The sequence below is a fragment of the Bison bison genome, unplaced genomic scaffold (genome assembly GCF_000754665.1).
Source record: "Bison bison bison isolate TAMUID 2011002044 unplaced genomic scaffold, Bison_UMD1.0 scf7180017864375, whole genome shotgun sequence".
NCBI lineage: Eukaryota > Metazoa > Chordata > Mammalia > Artiodactyla > Bovidae > Bison > Bison bison.
The window spans coordinates 3,058,805-3,078,858 of record NW_011494947.1 but is presented as its reverse complement, the minus strand read 5'-3'; the positions used below and the strand labels follow the sequence as shown (position 1 = coordinate 3,078,858).

Genomic DNA, 20,054 nt, shown 5'->3' with positions numbered 1-20,054 from the left:
AATTTTGGTGGTTTTTTTTTTTTTTTTTTAGATTCTATATATAAGTGAGATCATACAGTATTTGTCTTTCTCTATCTGACTCATTTCACTTAGCATAATGCCCTCAAGGTCCATCCAAGTTGTCCCAAACAGCAGGATTTCTTTCTTTCTTGTGGTCAAATAAGTTTCCTTTGTGTATGTATGCTGTATCATCTTTATCCATTCACAGCTGACCACTTTAATTTTTATCTTTTTTGCCACAGTGTGCAGAAGGATCTTAGATCCCTGACCAGGGATGACACTAGTGACCACTGCAGTGGAAGTGCAGAGTCTTAAGCAATAGACCACCAGGGAAGTCCCGACAGTTTAAAATTTTTAGTGAACTTTAAATTTTAGAACAGTTTTAAATTTACAGAATTATTGCAGAGATAGTACAGCAGTTCCCATATACCCAACATCCAGTTGTCTCTATTATGACCATCTTCCATATAATGGTGCATTTATCTCAACTGACGCTGGGAAAAACTGAAGGCATGAGGAGACGGGGAGGACAGAGGATGAGATGCTTGGATGGCATTATTGACTCAATGGACATGAGTTTGAGTGACCTCTGGGAGTTGGTGATGGACAGGGAAGCCTGGCATGCTGCAGTCCATGGAGTCACAAAGAGTTGGACATGACTGAGCGACTAAACTGAACAACCCAATATTGAAATATTATTATTAACTAAAGTCCATTCTTTATTCGGATTCCCTCAAATTTCCCCTCGTCTGTTTCAGGATCCCATCCAGGATCCTGTGTTACATGTCCCTGCCATGTCCCTTAGGCTTCTTTGGTTGTGGTGTTTTTCAACCTTTGTTTTTGATGACCTTGACAGTTTTGTTTCGTATTGCCCAGATGTTTTGTCCCTCCGTCGTAATTTGCCGGGTGTTTGTCTCCAGTTAGGGTGGATAATGGGAGGAAGATCACAGAGGAACAAGGCTGTTCTCGTCCCATCATGTCAAGGGTACATGCCATCAGTGTGACTTATCACTGTTGCCTCGGACCTTGATCACCTGGCCGAGGTTGTCGGTTGTCTTCATGGAAGCTTACTCTTTTCTTTCTCCCTTTCTGTTCTATCCTCTTTGGAAGAAAGTCACTACATGCAGCCCACACTTAAGAAGTAGGGAGATGTGATCCACCTCCGTGAATGTGGAGTATTTACAAAAACTGTTTGGAAATCTTCTGCATGAGAGAGTTGACTCCTCTCCATTTATTTGCTTATTCGATCATTTGTATGTATCAGTATGGACTCATCGTGTTATTCTTTGGGTTGTAATCCAATACTGCTGGGTTTATTTTGTTGCTCAAGTTTTTCCAACTTTAATCATTGGAAGCACTTTCATTTGGCCTCTGTACCGTTGACATACACTTACTGTTGGGAGCTAGTTTTTAAAGCACTTTCTTACTTTCTGGCTCTACAAGCTATTCCAGACTCACGTATTTCCTGTCCTAGTTCTAGAATTAGCAGTTTCTCCAAGGAACCCTGGTTCTGTTTATTAAAAGACGGTTTCGATGCCAGCATTAGACACCAGCACCCAGGTCCTTCCCAGGTGGCACAGTGGTAAAGAATTCGCCTGCCAGTGCAGGAGACACAGGAGATGTAGGTTTAATCCCTGGGTTGGGAAAATTCCCTGGAGTAGAAAATGGTAACCCACTCCAGTGTTTTTGCCTGGAGAATTCCATGGGCGGAGGAGCCCGGCAGGCTGCAGTCCACGGGGTCACAAACAGCTGGACACAACTGAACACACACCTCTCACTTCTCTGAGTGCGAGGTGTGCTTGTTCCTACTGGGTTGTCACTGCTTCTGTTTCTTCAGCTGACAGAGCAGGAGATACATGTTGTATACGTAACTTGCGTATGTACCTATATCTATTTCTGTATTTACCGTTTGTATCTAGATTAAGCTGAACGAGTTCGTTCTGCAGCCTCCAACTCTCTTTCATTACCACGTAGATCCCGCTAATCTACTCCTGCTTATCTATAACCTCCCACGCCGACAGTGACTACCCCGGCTGTCTTCATCCACCACCCACTGTCACTGACATAGCTGTTCAGTGTCAGTGCACATTTGTGGTGGTTTTCGCATAGCTAACTTGCACCCCATGGAAAACAACTTTATTAACAAGAGTACCGTTCTTTTGCCTTTTGTCTTGTAGATGCAACTCATTTCCAGAGTTACTTGGCCTGGGACCTTCTTCATGTTCTTTTTTATTCATCTTCATTTTAAAAATATTCTTGAACATGATTCTTTTCAGATGAAAAGTAGAAAAACTTAATCAACTTTCCCCCAACATTTCCTGCTGTGATTTTGCTCAGAATTGTGTTAAATTTTGATTTGGGGAAGAATTATCATTAAAAAAATTTAATTTTTTCCATGTAGGAGTGCTGTGTGTGTGCTGTGTTAGGTTGCTCAGTCGAGTCTGACTCCTTGTGACCCCATGGACTGCAGCCCTCCAGGCTCCTCTGTCCATGGGATTTCCCAGGCAAGAATGCTGGAGCGGATGGCTATTTCCTTCTCCAGGGGATCTTCCTCACCCAGGGATTAAGCCCAGACTCTTGTGTCTCCTTCATTGGCAGGTGGATTCTTCACCTCTGCACCACCATGTTGGAGACCTCTTCCTTTTTTTTTTTTTTTGCATATTTATTTCCTTTATTGAAAACTTGTAGTCTTTTTCCCTTATAAGTTCCACCCAATTCTTTTTAAGATTATCTGTAAATATTTGGGGTTTTGTATGACTATTTTGACCAGGACTTTTTTTCATTACATTTTTTGTAAATGAGTATTGCTAGTATGTTGGAAAGCAATTTATTTTCATATATTTATTTTGTTTCCAACTTTCTTACTAAAGGGTTTTTAAAAGACTAGTTCTAATTTTTTTTTGAGGGAGTAATGTCTTGAGTTGTCTAGGTTGACAACCACAGCCTGTCCAAATTATAATATTGTTTCCTTTTTTCCAATCAAATTTTTTACTCATTTGGAATGTTTTGTGGTATTTAGCAGCTAGAGCTTTCAGAACAGTGTTAAGTACTGGGTCTTGTCTTTATTGTATTTTTTCTTGTTGGTTCTTGATTTGAAGTTTTCTTCATCAGATGGAGGAAGATACTCTCGTTCTTAATTTACCAAGGGTGGAAAAAACACCCCCCAAACAAATGAAACCCAATGGCTCAGCGGGTGAAGAATCTGTCTGCAGTGCACGAGACACAGGACATGTGGGTTTGATCCCTGGATTGGGAAGATCCCCTGGAGGAGGAAATGGCAACCACCCCGGTATTCTTACCCGAAAAATTCCATGGATGGAGGAGCCTGGTGGGCTGCAATTCAAAGGGTCGCAAAGAGTCAGATACAGCTGAGCACTGAACTGAAATCTGACAAACAAACCGGAAAAGCCAAATGAGGGTGGGTGCTCAGTATTAGCCAGTGACTTTCTGCCTTTGATGAGATGTTTGTGAGATCTTTTGCCTGTTGACATCTTGATATGATTCTTTCCTTCTTAACCATTTCCACATTCCTTGCTTAATAATCCACCATGACTGAGCAGGGATTATTCTTTGGTATACAGCTGGATTCTATTTGCCAGTGTCTTGTTTGGGGCTTCTCCGCTCATTTCAATATGTGTGATCAGTAAGTGATATTTCTTTGTGCTCTTTGTCAAATTTTGGCATCAAGGCTTAGCTCTTTCAGTAAACAACTAAACTTATTGTTTCCTCAAAAAATTACAAATTTAACACATGCTTGTTAAATGTTCTAATAACACTACTCTCACGAAATGCAAACACTTTAATTTTGTGTGCTTCCAGACTCTCTGCGTGTGTGTTGTTCACTTGCATACATGTGTACACTTCATTTTTTTATTACATAAAAATAGGATGATATTATGCATACTGTTTTGCAACCTGCTTTTCTGCCTGACATGATATATCATGGGTATCTTTTCATGTTAGGAAATACCAATCCACCTCATTGTTTTCATGACTACAGAAGGTGTTACAGGAAGGATCTTAATTTTTTAAATTAATAATTAATTATTTAAAAATTGGGGTATAGGTGCTTTACATGCTGTGTTAGCTTCCGCTGCACAATGAAGTGAATAAGCTATAAATATACATATATCCTCTCCCTCTTACACCTCCCTCCCACACCCATTCCCTGATCCCACACCTCCAGGTCACCACAGGGCACCAAGCTGAGCCCCTTGCTCTATACAGGAGGTCCCCACTGCCTCTGTTTTATACATGGCAGTGAGCATATGTCAGTCCCAGTTCATTCCCCCCCTCCTCCCCCCACCATGTCCACATGGAGAGATCTTCATGTATCTTCTCTTGACTTATCCAGCCATTCTCATATTGTGGAAAATAGGTTGCTTTGAGTTTCTTTACAACACACACACACATTTGCAAAAGCGTAGCTATCGGATAGGTTCTCAGAACTGCAATTGCCATTGTTAAAGCATGTGAGCATTTTTAACTTTAATAGAGATCAGCGAACTGTCCTCCAAAAGCGCTGTACCATCTTGCCCTCTTACTAGAGAGTATGACACTGCTTTTCCCAACCTTGTTGGCATCCAGGGACATTACTCTTCCTGCTTTTGCTAATTCAGTAGGTGAGAAGTGCTGACCTGTTTTAATTTGCATACGCCTGATTGAGGGTGAGTTTGAGCATCTTCTCTGGGTCGCCAGGTGTCCTGCCAGCCTTCCGCAGGGAAGAGGTGGTTTTAGCTGGTCAGCAGCCAGGATTCTTGTCGTTGTTTAGTCGCTCAGTCGTGTCTGACTCTTTTGCAATCCCCTGGACTATAGCCCACCAGGCTCCTCTTTGTCCATGGGATTTCCCAGGCAAGAATACTGGAGTGGGTTGCCAATTCTTTTTCCAGGGGATCTTCCCGACCCAGGGATCAAACCTGTGTCTCCTGCATTGGCGGATGGATTCTTTACTGAGCCACCAGGGCAGGAGCCAGGATGCAGGCAGGCAAAATTCAGTAGGCAGAATTGCCCATGAGGTGGGGTGACTTGGCTTCTTGCTGCATGCTCTAATGTGTGTGTGTGTATATGAATGTGTGTGTGTGTGTGTGTGTGTGTGTACCGGTATATACTGTCACCCTGGAGTGACACTGCTATTGACAAACTTCTCATCATGAAGTAGATAAATCAGTCCTTGCTCTGAGCAGAAAATCCAGCCCTCTGACCTGCCCCCCTGGTGCATCTCTCCTTGGACAGGCTTGTCCCTGTCACTGAGGGCGCCTCATCAAAGTGCCGTGTCCCTGCCTGAGCTTTCCAGCATGACTGTGCAGGGCAGGGGTGTGGGGAGAGGAGCGGGCTGGGCATGCCTCCGGGAGGAGGAGCAGGAGAATGGGGACGTGGTGAGTCTGAGAGTGGGGAGGCTGCCTGCTCGGCAGGCCTGGGGTGGCTGAGTACATTTGGTCCACCCGGTCCCCAGGGATCCCTGACAGACTCACAATTCACTGGCTCCTATGTGATTCCCAGGGGATTCCCCGGGAAGGATGGGCCAGGCAGGATGCCAGTTTGGGCTGTGGCACCTTCAGTCAATCCCGCCAGGCCCCCAGAGAAGGGCCCAGGTCCATTAACCACTGGGTAGTCCCTGTAACAAAGAGGCCTGGGCTGCTCTGAGAGGTGGGGAGACAGAAGTGACCTTTGAGTTGAGATGGGGAAGGGTTGGGTGTGGGGGCGGTGGTGGTGGTTTAATCACCAAGTCGTGTCTGGCTCTTTGTGACCTCAAGGACTATAGCCCACCAGGCTCCTCTGTCCATGGGATTTCCCAGGCAAGAATACTGAAGTGGGTTGTCATTTCCTTCTCCAGGGGATCTTCCCGACCCAGAGGTCAAACCTGGGTCTCCTGCCTTGCAGGCAGATTCTTTACCAACTGAGCCACCAGGGAAGCCCCGGGTGTAGGTGGTGGGGAGGGGAGGGGGTCCACACAGGACCAGGGGTAGCACAGTGGGCAAAGGGAATAGAACAAATGATGGCTCTGAGGCTGGCGGGAGTGTAGATCTGAACATCTCCCTGAAGACGGAGGGACTGGCAGATGTGGACGCTCAAGGCAGAGCCTGAACCCATCATGTGATCAGGGCCCCAGGAGACTCTCAGGAGACACGGATTCTAGACTCCTGGATGCCAAGGAGGAAGCCCAGGAAGGTTCTGAGGTTCTGGGGCTACTTTAGCTCTTTGGATAGAACCACAGTTGCTTCCTGCCCCGCCTTGTCTGCCTTCAGCGGTGTCTTCAAGGGAGTCCATTCAAGGGAGTTCCTAACCCTGGGCTCAGGAACTGTTATAGTCCTAGCAGGCCAGACTTCCTTTTCTCTGCCTTTTAGACATGGAAGGACTGAGTTCCGGAGAGGGGACACAATTTGCCCACCGTGGTGGCAGATAGTGGGACCCTGCATGGGGCCCCTGAAGCTGGAGGAGGGGCCATGTGCACATCCAGAGTGACCCCAGGATCTAAGTGCTGCTTTCGAGGAGGTGGGAAGCATCTCTGCAGCTTCCTCGTTGTAAGACCTTGGGCAGTTTGCTTTACCCACCTAAGCCCTAGAATTCTCATCTATAAAACAGAGATAATAAATAGGACGCTATAGTTTGCAATATGATTTTTTTTCTGAGCAAATGTATATAAAGTGCCTAGGACAGAATCAGATGCTTAATAAATATCAAAACAATGATAGCTGTCTTTATCATCATCGTCACCTTCATTCTGGGATTCAGTATAGCCAATATGTGGCTTTGGAGCCAATTATGTAACTTTGGAGCCAATTATGTGGATTGGGACACTATTCTAGATGGAATTCTAGACATTATTCTAGACTCGGGGAAGAGTCCTGGATGTGAGATCTTTGTGAGATTGGACCTCTGGTGCCTGACTGTGGCCTTGACCACTGGGATGCACACAGTGGGTGAGGGGCTGGACCATCCACCACCCACGTGAAGGGCTGGGTGATTCTTCTTGTGTGTGATCCTCATGTCACAGAGGCTCCACACCCTCCTCTTGTCGAGTGGAAAAAACTTCCCTATGGAGAGATGGTTCCTGGCCAGGCTTCTAGGACTTGCATGCTCCAGGACAGCACCAGGAGAGCCAAGGTCATGGGTTTAATCATCTCTGGGGCCAGCGAGCCCTGCTCAGAGAGACTGCACGCCACATCTGCCCAGCTGTTTGGCAAGTGCCCACCTTCAGTCACGAACCTCCCTTCCCCTCCAGGAACAGGAATGAGGGGCTGGGGAACAAGTGTCAAATGTCTGCAGCTTCATGCGTGGTTGAGAGATTGGATCTGGGGTTGGGCAGGCCCAGGTTTGAATCCCATCTCTGCAACTTCCTCATTGTAAGATCTTTGGAAGTTTGCTTTCTCTTCCCAGCCCTTGAGTTCTCATCTATAAAAGAGAGATAATAAATAGGAGGCTATAGCTTGCTATATGTTTTTTTTTTCCTGCAAATGTATATTAAGTGCCTAGAACAGAATCAGTTCAGTTCAGTTGCTCAGTCGTGTCCGACTCTTTGCGACCCCATGAATCGCAGCATGCCAGGCCGCCCTGTCCATCACCAACTCCGGGAGTTCACTCAAACTCAATGTCCATCGAGTCGGTGATGCCATCCAGCCATCTCAAGCTCTGTTGTCCCCTTCTCCTCCTGCCCCCAATCCCTCCCAGTGTCAGAGTCTTTTCCAATGAGTCAACTCTTCGCATGAGGTGGCCAAAGTACTGGAGTTTCAGCTTTAGCATCATTCCTTCCAAAGAAATCCCAGGGCTTAATAAATATCAAAACAATGGTAGCTCTCCTTATCATCATCATCACCATAATTCTAGGAGACAGTGTAGCAAATTAGGTGGCTTTGGAGCCAATTATGTAGATTGGGACATCATTCTAGATGGAACATGGTCCTCACAGAATTCTTGTCCTTCCTAGAACCTCAAAATGTGACCTTTTTTGGAAACAGGGTAATTGAAGATGTAATTAGTCAAGATGAAGTCATGCAGTAGTAGGGTGAGCCCTTAATCCAATGTGACTGGTGTCCTTATAAGGAGAGAAGAGGCACTGGGAGGCGGCCCTGCAACAATGGAGGCAGGATTGGAGTGATGCTGTGTCTGCAAGTCAGGGAGCACCAAGGATTGCTGGGACCAGAAGAGGTGAAGAGGAAGACGGCATGGGGCAGAGTCTCCTCGAGAGCCTTCAGAGAAAGCATGGCTGCTGACACCTTGGTGTTGGACTTCTAGTCTCCAGGAATGTGGGAGAATACACTTCTGTTGTTTAAAGTCACCAAGTTTGTGATCTTTTATTATATTAATAGTAACCCCAGGAAACTAGTGGGGCTGCCCCAGTGGCTCAGATGGTAAAGAATCTGCCTGCAATGCAGGAGACCTGGCTTCAATCCCTGGATGGGGAAGATCCCCTGAGGAAGGGAATGGCAACCCACTCCAGTATTCTTGCCTGGAGAATCCCATGGACAGAGGAACCTGGTGGGCTACAATCCACAGGGTTGCAAAGAGTCAGACACAATTGAGCAACTAACACTTTCAGGAAACTAGTACAGATATTAACTACCACTTACAAGTTGTATGACCTTCACCAAGGTCTTGGCATCCTCAATTCTAACAGGGAACTGTTAATAGGACTGAGCTAAACTCTGAAATAATAAGTGCTCAATGCATTGAAACTGCTGCTAGGGTCATCACCCACTTCTACCTCCGCCGCCGCCACCACCACTAGCATCATCATCAGTGTCATCAGCATCAGCGTTATCATCAACATCATCACCACCATCATCATCAACATCATCACCATCATCACCATCAGCAGCAGTAGCACCACCACCACCATCACCCACATCAAATCATGCTAGGAAGGGCTTTTTATCCAGAGCCAACCCTGCCTGGACCACGTGAGGGAAGGAGATGGACAGGGGCTTAAGCAAGCCCTCCCAGTGGGCAAACTCACATGGAGACATGCCAGATATCCTGCCCTGTCCTCGTACCTCACTCTGTCCTGCTGAAAGGTAGGTCTTGAAATGACCACCCTGCTGAAAGCACCGTGTCCTGGAAGCTTAGGGATGGTGAGTGATGATGTTGCGGCAAGTGTCAGGAATGAAAAATAAAGCCGTGGACCAGCATCAAAGAAAGACAAGAAGGCATCCATCTCTGTCTCACAGCCTGGAGCTGTAGATGGATGGGTGGGCGGGAGGACAATCAGACAGCAAGGAGGACAGGTGGAAAGAAGACCTTCACGTCCCCATCCCTGTCTGGGCATCTTGATAGCTGGTCCAGCCCTGGAATGATGGGACTGGTTAGTAACAGTCAGAGCGTGGAGGTGGCTTGGGGATTATCTGTTCAGTGCAAGGAGGAAATCAGACTAGTTTTGTGCATCAGTGTGTCTGTGTATGCAAGTGTGCTCTCCCCTGAGGGCCTTCTTTGTTCAGAACTTGGGGCAGAGCTTTTAAAATGCCCTGTCCTCTACCTCAAGAGGAATGATACACACTTTTGTCCATCTGGCCAGCTCTCCCTTAATACGGCCAACTCCCCTGCATGCCCTGAATAACCACCTTTGGTTTCCTGCCTCGTTTTGGATCTGTTTCTCTGAATGGTGGGCAGCGAGCGGCATACTGTGATGGAGGGCCTGGGGATCAGACAGGCTTCACATCCAGCAAATAATTGCTGAGTGTTGACTGTATGGCTGGCATTGTGCTGGGCGTAGGATAGAAAGATAAATGAAACTTCAGTCCTGACTTGAGGCTGCTCAAACAGTATACTCTAACAGGATTTGTTATGAGTAAATAAAGATTATTCATGAACTCATTTGGACAGTATTTCTTAAGCACTCACCATGTGCCAGGCACCAAAGTTGGCAGGAGGTCTACAATGATGAACAAGAGAAGGGATCACTGTTGGCATGATGTAGTCGATCAGTTCTTCTGCCAGATCTTTCCACCTCACCTTGAAGGACTCCTTTCCCCTCTCTGGCCTCAGTTTCACCGTCTTTTTAAAGCTGGGGGTCTTCAGATCTCTTCATCCTCAACATTGTTATGTTTGGCACATAGGTTGGTCGTCAAATCATTTTTCCCCAAGCCCATTTCTTTTGAAAAAATTAATTTTATTGAAGTATGGTTGCTTTATGATGTGAAGTTCTGCTGTACAGCAAAGCAATTCAGTTATATGCATGATATATTCTTTTCCATTATGGTTTATCACAGGATATTGAATATCGTTCCCTGTGCCATACGGTAGACCTGTTGCTTATCCATCCTATGTATAATAGTTTGCATTTGCTGATCCCAAACTTCCAATCCAGCGCTCTGTCCTGCAGCCCTCCCCTCCCACAAGTCCGTGCTGTGTCTGTGAGTCTGCTCCTGTTTCACAGGTGAGCTCACTTGTGTCACATTGTAGGTTCTACGCATGAGTGATATATGGTGTTTGTCTTTCTCTTTCTGACTTACTTCACTTAGTATGATCATCTGTATGTCCATCCATGTTGCTGCAGATGGTGTGATTTCATTCTTCTTTATGGCTGAGTAGTATTCCACTGTGTATATAGACCACATTTTCCTTCTCTACTCCTCCATCAGTGGGCATTTAGGTTGTTCCTGTATCTTGGCCGTTGTGAATAGTCCTGCTATGAACATAGGGGTCCAAGCCCATTCTTGAAGGACACAGGATGGTGGAGGTTGAGGTAGGCCAGGTAATGCCCCCTAGATACCCACAGAGCTTGTACATCTATTCCTTGTCATGGCAAAAGGGACTTTGTAGAAGTGGCTAAGTTAGGAACCCTGAGATGGGGAGATGACCCTGGATTGTGTAGCCGGGCCCGTTGTAATCACAAGGGTCCTTCTAAGAGGGAGGCAGGAGAATCAGAATAAGTGAAGGAGATGTGATGACAGAGCAGAAGGAGAGGAAGCTATTTTAAGATGCTACATTACTGGCTTTGAAGATGGAGGGCAAAGACCATGATCCAGGGAATGCAGGAAGCTTCCAAAAGCAGGAGAAGACAAGGAAACAGATTCTCCCCTAGAGGCTCAGGAAGGAACACAGCCCTGCCAGCACCTTGATGTTAGGACTACTGACCTCCAGAAATGAATGTGTTGTGTTTCAAGACACTGAGTTTGTAGTCATTTGCTATGGCAATAACAGAAAACTAACACAGAGTCTGTAAAGTCCTTTCCAGGGATCTCCAGCCCAGGGGGTCCTCCAGGGCTCCTGAAATTTCCTGTGTCTTGTGTTTGCCATACAATCCCTGGCTGAGACACCCAGAGGTTAGATGAGGTGGTTCCTGTTGGGGAATGTTGCTGAGGGGTGTGGGGGAGTTGGGATTGGGCAGTTCCCCAAAGAATCTTCTTTCCTCTCAGTACAGAATATCTCAGAACAGCCTTGATGGAAAGTCAGACTTTAGACTGTAGGTCTGGCATTCTCCCCACCTTCCACTACAAGGCTGCCCATTTTGGTTTTCTCCACCCAGTAAAGTTGTTTTTAAAAAAAAAAAAAACTGAAAAAAAAAGAAAAATGAGGGGAAATCCCAGAGGAAGCTGATGACCTACATTTTAACTTGACAAGTAGAACCATGGAGAGGATCAACTCCCTTTGACTACTATTATCCTTCCAAGAAACTTCAGTACTTTGGCCACCTATTGTGAAGAACTGACTCACCGGAAAAGACCCCAGTGCTGGGCAAGATTGAAGGCAGGAGGAGAAGGGAACGACAGAGGGTGAGATGGTTGGATGGCATCACCGACTCAATGGACATGAGTTTGAGTAAACTCCGGGAGTTGGTGATGGACAGGGAAGCCTGGCGTGCTACAGTTCATGGGGTTGCAAAGAATCAGACACGACTGAGTGACTGAACTGAATTGATCCTTCCATGGAAGAAAGAGCGACCCTTAGCTCCCCAAGAAGGAAATAATGGACCGCAGAAGAAAGGGCAGTCCTTCCAACTGGAGCACACTTACGATAACCCTGTTTCTCGTGTTGCTGTGAATGGGAGGCAATGTGATCAGCCTAGCACTGATCCAGCCTTGGGAACTGTCAGGGAGCCTGAGAGATTCCCTCTGATAGATTGTGATGGAGGGGGCAGGGCCTCCCAGATTCAGAACCAGGCACTAGGACTTCCCTGGCGGTCCAATGGTTAAGACTCGGTGCTCCCAATGCAGGGGGCCAGGTTTGATCCCTGGTCGAGGAACTACAGCCATGTAGCAACTGAAATCCTGTCCTGCAACTAAGACCTGATACAGCCAAATAAAATAAGACTATATATATCAGGTTTTGAAAAAAGAACTGGGCACTGCAGAGGCTTCTCTTGGTTTCCAGGCAAGGAGCAGTTGCCAATGATTCCTGAACAAGGATGATATGAGCAAAACTGGCCATGAAGGTGGCTCCTCTGGCCTTGACAATAGATGGATCAGAGGCAGGAATGTCTGGGGATAAGGAGGACAGTGATGGGGTTAGTGAATTTGTATTCAGAGTCTTTACAAATGCCCTTCCCTTTGGCCCAGCAAGTCTGCTTATGGGAGTGTATTCCAAGGAAACGATGGAACTACCACTTAAATGTGATGCAGACAAAGATGTTCTTAATAATGTTGTTCATTATGAAAATGGGAAACATAACAACATGGGCAAGTCTACCAAGTCCAAAGGAAATAGTTTGTAGCCATTAAAAATGATTTTGAAGGGTGTATTTTACTTTCTGGAGAGATGCTTACAATATGTTGTTCACTGAAAGGAATCAAGTTAAAAAGAGTATGTTATTTATACATAAACAGACTTCTGCTATAAGTAGTACACATTTGTATAAGATTTACAAATATGCGTGAACATTTTGAAAGTTATGTGTAAAAATAAGAGTAATGATTTCTGGTTGGTAGAATTCCCTTCTTTTTCTGCATGTCAGGAATTTCTATGTACATTTCCATAGGAAGTAGTTGTCAAGAGCTCAGATTCTGGAGTTGTACAGGCCTAAGCAAATATTCTGGAGAAGGCAATGGCATCCCACCCCAGCACTCTTGCCTGGAAAATCCCATGGACAGAGGAGCCTGGTGGGCTGCAGTTCATGGGGTCGATAAGAGTCGGACACGACTGAGCGACTTCACTTTCACTTTTCACTTTCATGCATTGGAGAAGGAAATGGCAACCCACTCCAGTGTTCTTGCCTGGAGAATCCCAGGGACAGGGGAGTCTGGTGGGCTGCCATCTATGGGGTCACACAGAGTCAGACATGACTGAAGCGACTTAGCAGCAGCAGCAAGCTAATATTCAATCCTGAAGGAAATCAACTCTGAATACTCACTGGAAGGACTGATGCTGAAGCTGAAGCTCCAATACTTTGGCAACCTCATGAGAAGAGTCAATTCATTGGAAAAGACCTTGATGCTGGGAAAGAGCGAAGGCTAAAGGATAAGGGGGCGACAGAAGATGAGATGGTTAGACAGCCTCACTGACTCAATGGACATGAATTTGAGCAAACTCCTAGAGATAGTGAAGGACAGGGAAGCCTGGTGTGCTGCAGTCCATGGCGTCACAAAGAGTTGGACATGACTTAGTGATTGAACACCAATGACAAAATTAACATTCTAGCTCTGCTGCTTACTGGTTTTCTGTCTTTGGGCAAGTTACTTAGCTTCTCTGGGCTTTCATTTCTCCTCTGTAATATGTAGGTAAGAGTTGGCTTTGCCAGGTGTGAGGGAGGATTCAGTGAGCTAATAATATACAGGCAACATCTCAGCACATGGGCTGATACATAATAAGTGCTTAGGAAATGTCAGTATCGTTAATGTCATGTATTTTTAAATGAATATATGAAAGTAAAAGTGTTAGTTGCTCAGTTGTGTCCAGCTCTTTATGACCCCATGGACTGTAGCCCGCTAAGCTCCTCTGTCCATGGGATTCTCCAGGCAAGAATACTAGAGTGGATAGCCATTTCCTTCTCCAGGAGATCTTCCCAATCCAGGGATTGAAGCTGGATCTCCTGCACTGCAGGCAGATTCTTTACCGTCTGAGCCACCAGGAGAATCCCTGGATAAGCAACAAGGTCCTACTGTATAGCACAGATAGCTGTGTTTAATATCCTTTGATAAACCCCAGGTTGGGAAGATCCCCTGGAAGAAGGCATGGTAACCCACTCCAGTGTGCTTGCCTGAAGAATCCCCATGGACAGAGGAGCCTGGCAGGCTGTAGTCGATGGGGTTGCAAAGAGTCGGACACGACTGAGCGACTAAGCGCACCAAGTGCTTGATAAACCATAATGGGAAAGAATATGAAAAAGAATACATATGTGTAACTGAGTCACTTTGCTGTTCAGCAGAAATTAACACAACATTGTCAATCAACTATACATCAATAAAATTTAAAGAAAAGAAAAGGAAGATCAAAGAATCGTATGTTCAGCTCATCAGGGCCAACTCCCAGTTGCTGAGCTTTTGGTTCTGAGCCAAGCATGGTGCTTCCCTGCCTGGCTTCACTGGATTCTCACAATCATGGTTCTCAGCGAGGAGAAACACCTCGTTTTACAGATGGGGAAACTGAGGCTTGGAACTATGTAGTAAGCTCTGAGAAGCACTATGGTAGGAGAAGGGTGGAGCCAAAATTCCAATCAGATCTGTCTGAGGTCAAGTGAAAGTCGCTCAGTCATGTCTGACTTTGCGACCCCCTGGGCTGTACAGTCCATGGAATTCTCTAGGCCCAGAACACTGGAGTGGGTAGGCTTTCCCTTCTCCAGGGGAATCTTCCCAACCCAGGGATGGAACCCGGTCTCCCAAATTGCAGGCAGATTCTTTACCAGCTGAGCCACAAGGGAAGCCCAAGAATACTGGAGTGGATAGCTTATCCCTTCTCCAGGGGATCTTCCCAACCCATGAATCGAACCGGGGTCTCCTGCATTGCAGGCGATTTTATTACCCGCTGAGCTAGCAGAGAAGCCCGTCTGAGGTCAAAGGCCAAGGTTTTGGCTGAATTAGTCACTGCAGAGTTCAGAAGGGGGGAGGCGGAGGAGAAGACTTGGTAAAGACCAGAGCAGGCGCAGAAGGAGGTGTTGGACATGGTGAGTAAATATACAGCAGAGAGGCAGGGGCCATGGGGCAGAAGTGTGGTATAAATATATATATATGCAGCCAAATAATATATATATATATATATATTTACCCAGCCATAAAAAGAATGAAGTCATGTCATTTGCAGCAACATGGACGGACCTAAGAGATTATCATACTAAGTGAAGAAAGTCAGACAAATACCATGTGAAATCACTTACATGTGGAATCTAAAATACAACACAAATGAACATATATCTATGAAACAGCAACAGACTCCCAGATACAGAGATCAGACTTGTGGTTGCAGAAGAAAAGCTGGTGTCCAGACTCTTCCTTGATAATTGTGGATGAATACCGGATGATTCCATGTGCTTCATTTTCTAAGAACTAAGGCCGGTTGACGAGTTGCCAAGTACAGGAGTGACTGGTATTTAGAATTCTTGAGCTAAAAGTAGCCCGTTACTAGAATTCACCAAGAACTCAGACGAACTATTTCCTAAAGAAATCAGATGTCCAGATCACCTTGCAAACCCCCCACTATGCACATGTCCACATGCTGAGTTGGAATTCTGTCTCTGTTCTCTGTGCACTGGTCGCCTTGTCTCATGTTAGCTGTGGCTTTCAGCGACTTCTCTTTAATAAAAGACTTTATTAGGGAAAATTTCAAGTATATACAAAGTAAGCAGAATAGTGTAATGAATCCCTGTATCTCATGTGGCTCAGTGGTAAAGAACCCACCTTCAGTGCAGGAGACACAGGAGATGTGGGCTCGATCCCTGGGTTGGGAAGATCCCCTGGAAAAGAAAATGGCAACCCACTCTAGTATTCTTGCCTGGAAAATTCCATGGACTGAGGAGCCTGGAGGGTTACAGTCCGTGGGGCCACAAAGAGTCTGCCACGATGAAGCACACACACATGGATATATCCCCATCCCCCAGCATCACCAAATACCCTGAAAACCAGCCATTCTTGTTTCCTCTGCAGCTCCTTCCCCACTCCACTCCACCCCTCCACAACGGTCACTTTTTATGGTTCTTTTTTTTTTAATGAGGTAAAATTTACAACCATTGTAGTACTGCAAATCTTTGCTTTACACTTTTGACAACCGGGAAACCCACATTCCCATCACAATATAGAACACTTCTGCCTTCCCCGACAGTTCTTTTGATCTCCCTATCCCCTAGACAAGCCCTGATCTGGCTTATTTCAGCTTTGATTAATTCTGCCAGTTCCAGAGCTTTCTATAAATGAAACCATATAGTAGGCACTCTCCTGTGGCTGTCTTCTTTCGTGCAGTACTGTATCTGTGAGACTCATCCATCTGGTTGCCTGTATTGGTAGCTTGTTCTGTTTTCTGGCTGAGTGGTATTTGATTACATGAATGTACCGCAGTTTGTTTATTCATTCACCAGTTGATGGACAGCTGGCTTGTCTCCAGTGCTGGGCTATTGTGAATACAGCTGTTATGAATATTTGAGTCCAATTCTTTTTTTTTTTAATTTTTAATCAGAGTATAGTTGTTTTAAAATGTCATGTTGGTTTCTGCCTGCATGACTGCTAAGTCACTTCAATTGTGTCTGACTCTTTGTAACCCTATATGATGTAGCCCACCAGGCTCTTCTGTCCATGGGATTCTCCTGGCAAGAATACTGGAGTGGGTTGCCATTTCCTTCTCCCGGGGATCTTCCCAACCCAGGGACTGAACCCGAGTCTCCCCGTGTCTCCAGCATTGCAGGCGGATTCTTTACTGCTGAGCCACCAGGGAATCTGTCTCTGCAAATGGCACAATTTCATTTCTTTTTATGGCTGATATTCCATTATATATATGCACCACATCTTCTTTATCCATTCCTCTGTTGATGGACGTTTAGCTTGCTTCCATGTCCTGGCTTCTGTAAATAGTGTTGCAATAAACACTGGGGTGCATGTATCTTTTGGAATTCTATTTTTTTCCAAGGGTTTGCCCAGGAGTGGGATTGCTGGGTCATGTGTTAGTCCTACTTTCAGTTTTTTAGAAACACCCAGACTGTTCTCCATAGTGGCTGTATCACTTTACATTCCCATCAACAGTGTAGGAGTGTTCCCTTTCCTCCATGCCCCCTCCACCATTGGTTGTCTTTTTTTTGTTGTTGTAGATTTTGTTTGTAGATTTGTAGATTTTTTGTTGATGGCCAACCTGACCAATGTGAGGTGGTACCTCACTGTCATTTTGGTTTGCATTTCTCTAATAATTAGTGATGTTGAGCATCTTTTCCTGTTGACCCTCTTAGCCATCCCTACGTCTTCTTTAGAGAGATGTCTGTCTAGGTCTTCTGCCTACTTTTTGATTGGGTTGTTTGCTTTTTTGATGTTAAGCTGCAAGAACTATGTGTGTGTTTCAGAGATGAAGCCCTTGTCAATTGCTTCATTTGCGAATATTTTCTTCCAGATCTGATCCTGGCAGCTGCTCCCTCACCCCTCCCCACTCTGTGGGGATCTCTGAGGTCCAGGCCTCGGTTCCTCTCAGTTCCTGCCCAGTCCACGGAGGTTGTGCATCTGGGGGTCAAGCCCATCTGGTCCTCTCTGTCTTCCCTACAGATATTGGCCCAGTGACCCTCACATCGGACCCAGCGGTGTTTCAGAGGGAGCTGAGAGAACTCTACGTGCAGGTGGGCTGCCCCGCCCCTGGCTGCTGGCCCCCTGTGCCCTTCATCCCAGTCCATGCCAGAGGCCCAGGTTATTGCCACACTTCGGGGCCAAGATGGTGCTTCCTATAATGACCTGCCACCCAACTCTGCCTGGGGCTCCCCCTCAGCTTGGAGGTCCTGGAGATTCCGTACTGCCTGGGGTTTCTTCCTTTATTCAGTGAACCAAGTACCTACAGGAGTCCCTGTGCCTGGCACATAGTAGGTCTTATTGTTGACTGCGTGGATGCAGGGGTGGAGGGAGGAGGTATGTGACAGCTAAGGGAAGATGTTTGCATGCTAAGTCACTCAGTTGTGTCCTACTCTTTGTGACCCCATGGACTGTAGCCCACCAGGCTCCCCTGTCCATGGGATTCTCCAGGCAAGAATACTGGAGTGGGTTGCCATGCCCTCCTCCAGGGCATCTTCCAGACCCAGGGATCGAACCTGTGTCTCTTATGTCTCCTGCATTGGCAGGTGAGTTCTTTACCACTAGCACTGCCTGGGAAGCCCCAGGAAAGGTGCAAGAGAGGTCAATTCAGATCCCCCCAAACCCAGCCCAAGACGGGGTCAGACATCCCATGCCACCTGGGTTTTTTGGCCACACTGAACACCCTGGTTCAGCCTCTCTCAACCCTGCCAGCTTCCTGAACGCAGGGTGTTCTCTAATGTGTCTAGCTCACTGCCAAGTCCCCCAGGGCCTAGCACACAGAATGAATGAGTGAACCAAGGGGAGAAGCATTTACTGAGGTCACCCTGTGCACATCCTGATTCTGGTGCTGGGTGTGCAAACCCGGGGAGGCAGAAAGCCCCTGGCTGGTGAGCGGGGAGGGAGGGCCGTGTGCTTTTTTGAGATTGACTCCAAGGTGTGTTTGCTTTTCCAAGTGATATCACTTCTCGGCTCAGTGATAAAGAACCCATCAATTAAGAGACTTGGGTTCAATCCCTGGGTCTGATCCCTGGGTCAGGAAGATCCCTTGGAGAAGGAAATGGCAATCCAATCCAGTATTCTTGCCTGGGAAATCCCATGGACAGAGAAGCCTGGCGGGTTACAGTCCATGGAGTTGCAAAGAGTTGGACATGACTGAGTGACTGAGCATGCAGGCATGCACCAGGGCAGGTTAAAGAGAAGGCTTGACAAGGCGGCTTTGAATGTTCTCCTCTGCCCACCCCTCCCCTCTCCTTCCCTGGAGACCCCTCTACCCCTCTGGCCTCCAAACCTTGGCTCACTCATGCCTTCTTTGGCGTACCTGTTAGATGCTTCTGTGGCTCCATCCTTCTCCCCCAACTTGTAGCACTCATCACCATGGTAATTAAATAACTGTGTCATGTTTATTAATGTAAAGTCTGCCTCCCAGCCAGACTCCATGGGAGGGAGGGACCATGTCCCTTGGGCATGAGTGAGTGAATGAAGGAATGAATGAGTGAATGAATGAAAGATAGATGGCGCAGGTGTGTCTCAGGGAAGCGAGTGGCTCGGGCCAGGCCTGACCCCTGGACAGGCAGGACAGAAGCCACTGAAGGGGATGCCCCCTCCCACGTCCCAGGGTGGGCCCCATGGAGGAGGTGGGCAGCAGCTGCTGACCTGCCCTGTCCTGCAGGGAGGCGGGGACTGCCCAGAGATGAGCTTGGGGGCCATCAAGGCTGCCGTGGAGGTGGCCAACCCCGGCTCCTTCATCTACGTCTTCTCGGACGCCCGCGCCAAGGACTACCACAAGAAGGACGAGGTGCTGAGGCTCCTGCAGCTTAAACAGCCACAGGTGAGCTACCGGCAGGGGCTCGGGGGCTGCTGGGGTCTCCAAGGGCAGCCCCAAGCCCCCGCCGGGAGAGCGGAACTGGGGCTTCTCCTGCACAGCTTGGGTTCCAGTGCCCGCCAGCTGCGCCGGCCAGCCCACTGGTGGAGCTGGGCTGCGAAGTCCAAGTGTGTTCTCAGGCTCTGGCCTCGCCCTCCAGGCCCACGCCTCCCTGGGGGGGCCCGCTTTTGATACAGACCACACCACTCCTCCTCTCTCTTCACGCCCCGTCGGAGGCTGGGCAATCCATCTTCCTCCTGGCGTCTCCTCTGCTCCCCGTCATGTCATTCTTCACCCATTGTCTCAGGGTCTGGAAGATGCGTTGGGGCTTTGGCTCCTGGCTGTCACAGCGAGTGGTGGGGGAGGCGGTGTGAGGGAGTGGGGGTTGCAGGGAGGAATCCCTGGGGAAGACCTCAAGAGCTGGGACTCCTCTCTGGACGGGAGAACTCCTCTGTCTTCTCATCTAGAAGAAATGTGGGTTCTCCACGGTTCTTCTAGCTCTGCGGCGTCCGGGGGCCACTTGGAGCAGAGTCAATTTCACTCCTTCCCTTGTAGATTTCATAATGGCTTCTACT

At 47.1% G+C, this 20,054-nt stretch overlaps 1 protein-coding gene across 1 annotated transcript in view; it reads left to right on the top strand.

Moving 5' to 3' along the window:
- The window catches only part of HMCN2 (hemicentin 2), a gene marked incomplete at its 5' end in the record, with an annotated part of 182,655 nt that overhangs the window by 5,780 nt on the left and 156,821 nt on the right, over positions 1-20,054 (top strand). The window contains 2 exons of the mRNA XM_010856950.1: positions 17,601-17,671; positions 19,288-19,446. Coding sequence (XP_010855252.1) covers positions 17,601-17,671; positions 19,288-19,446 — 230 coding nt within the window. The remainder of the gene's footprint in view (positions 1-17,600; positions 17,672-19,287; positions 19,447-20,054) is intronic.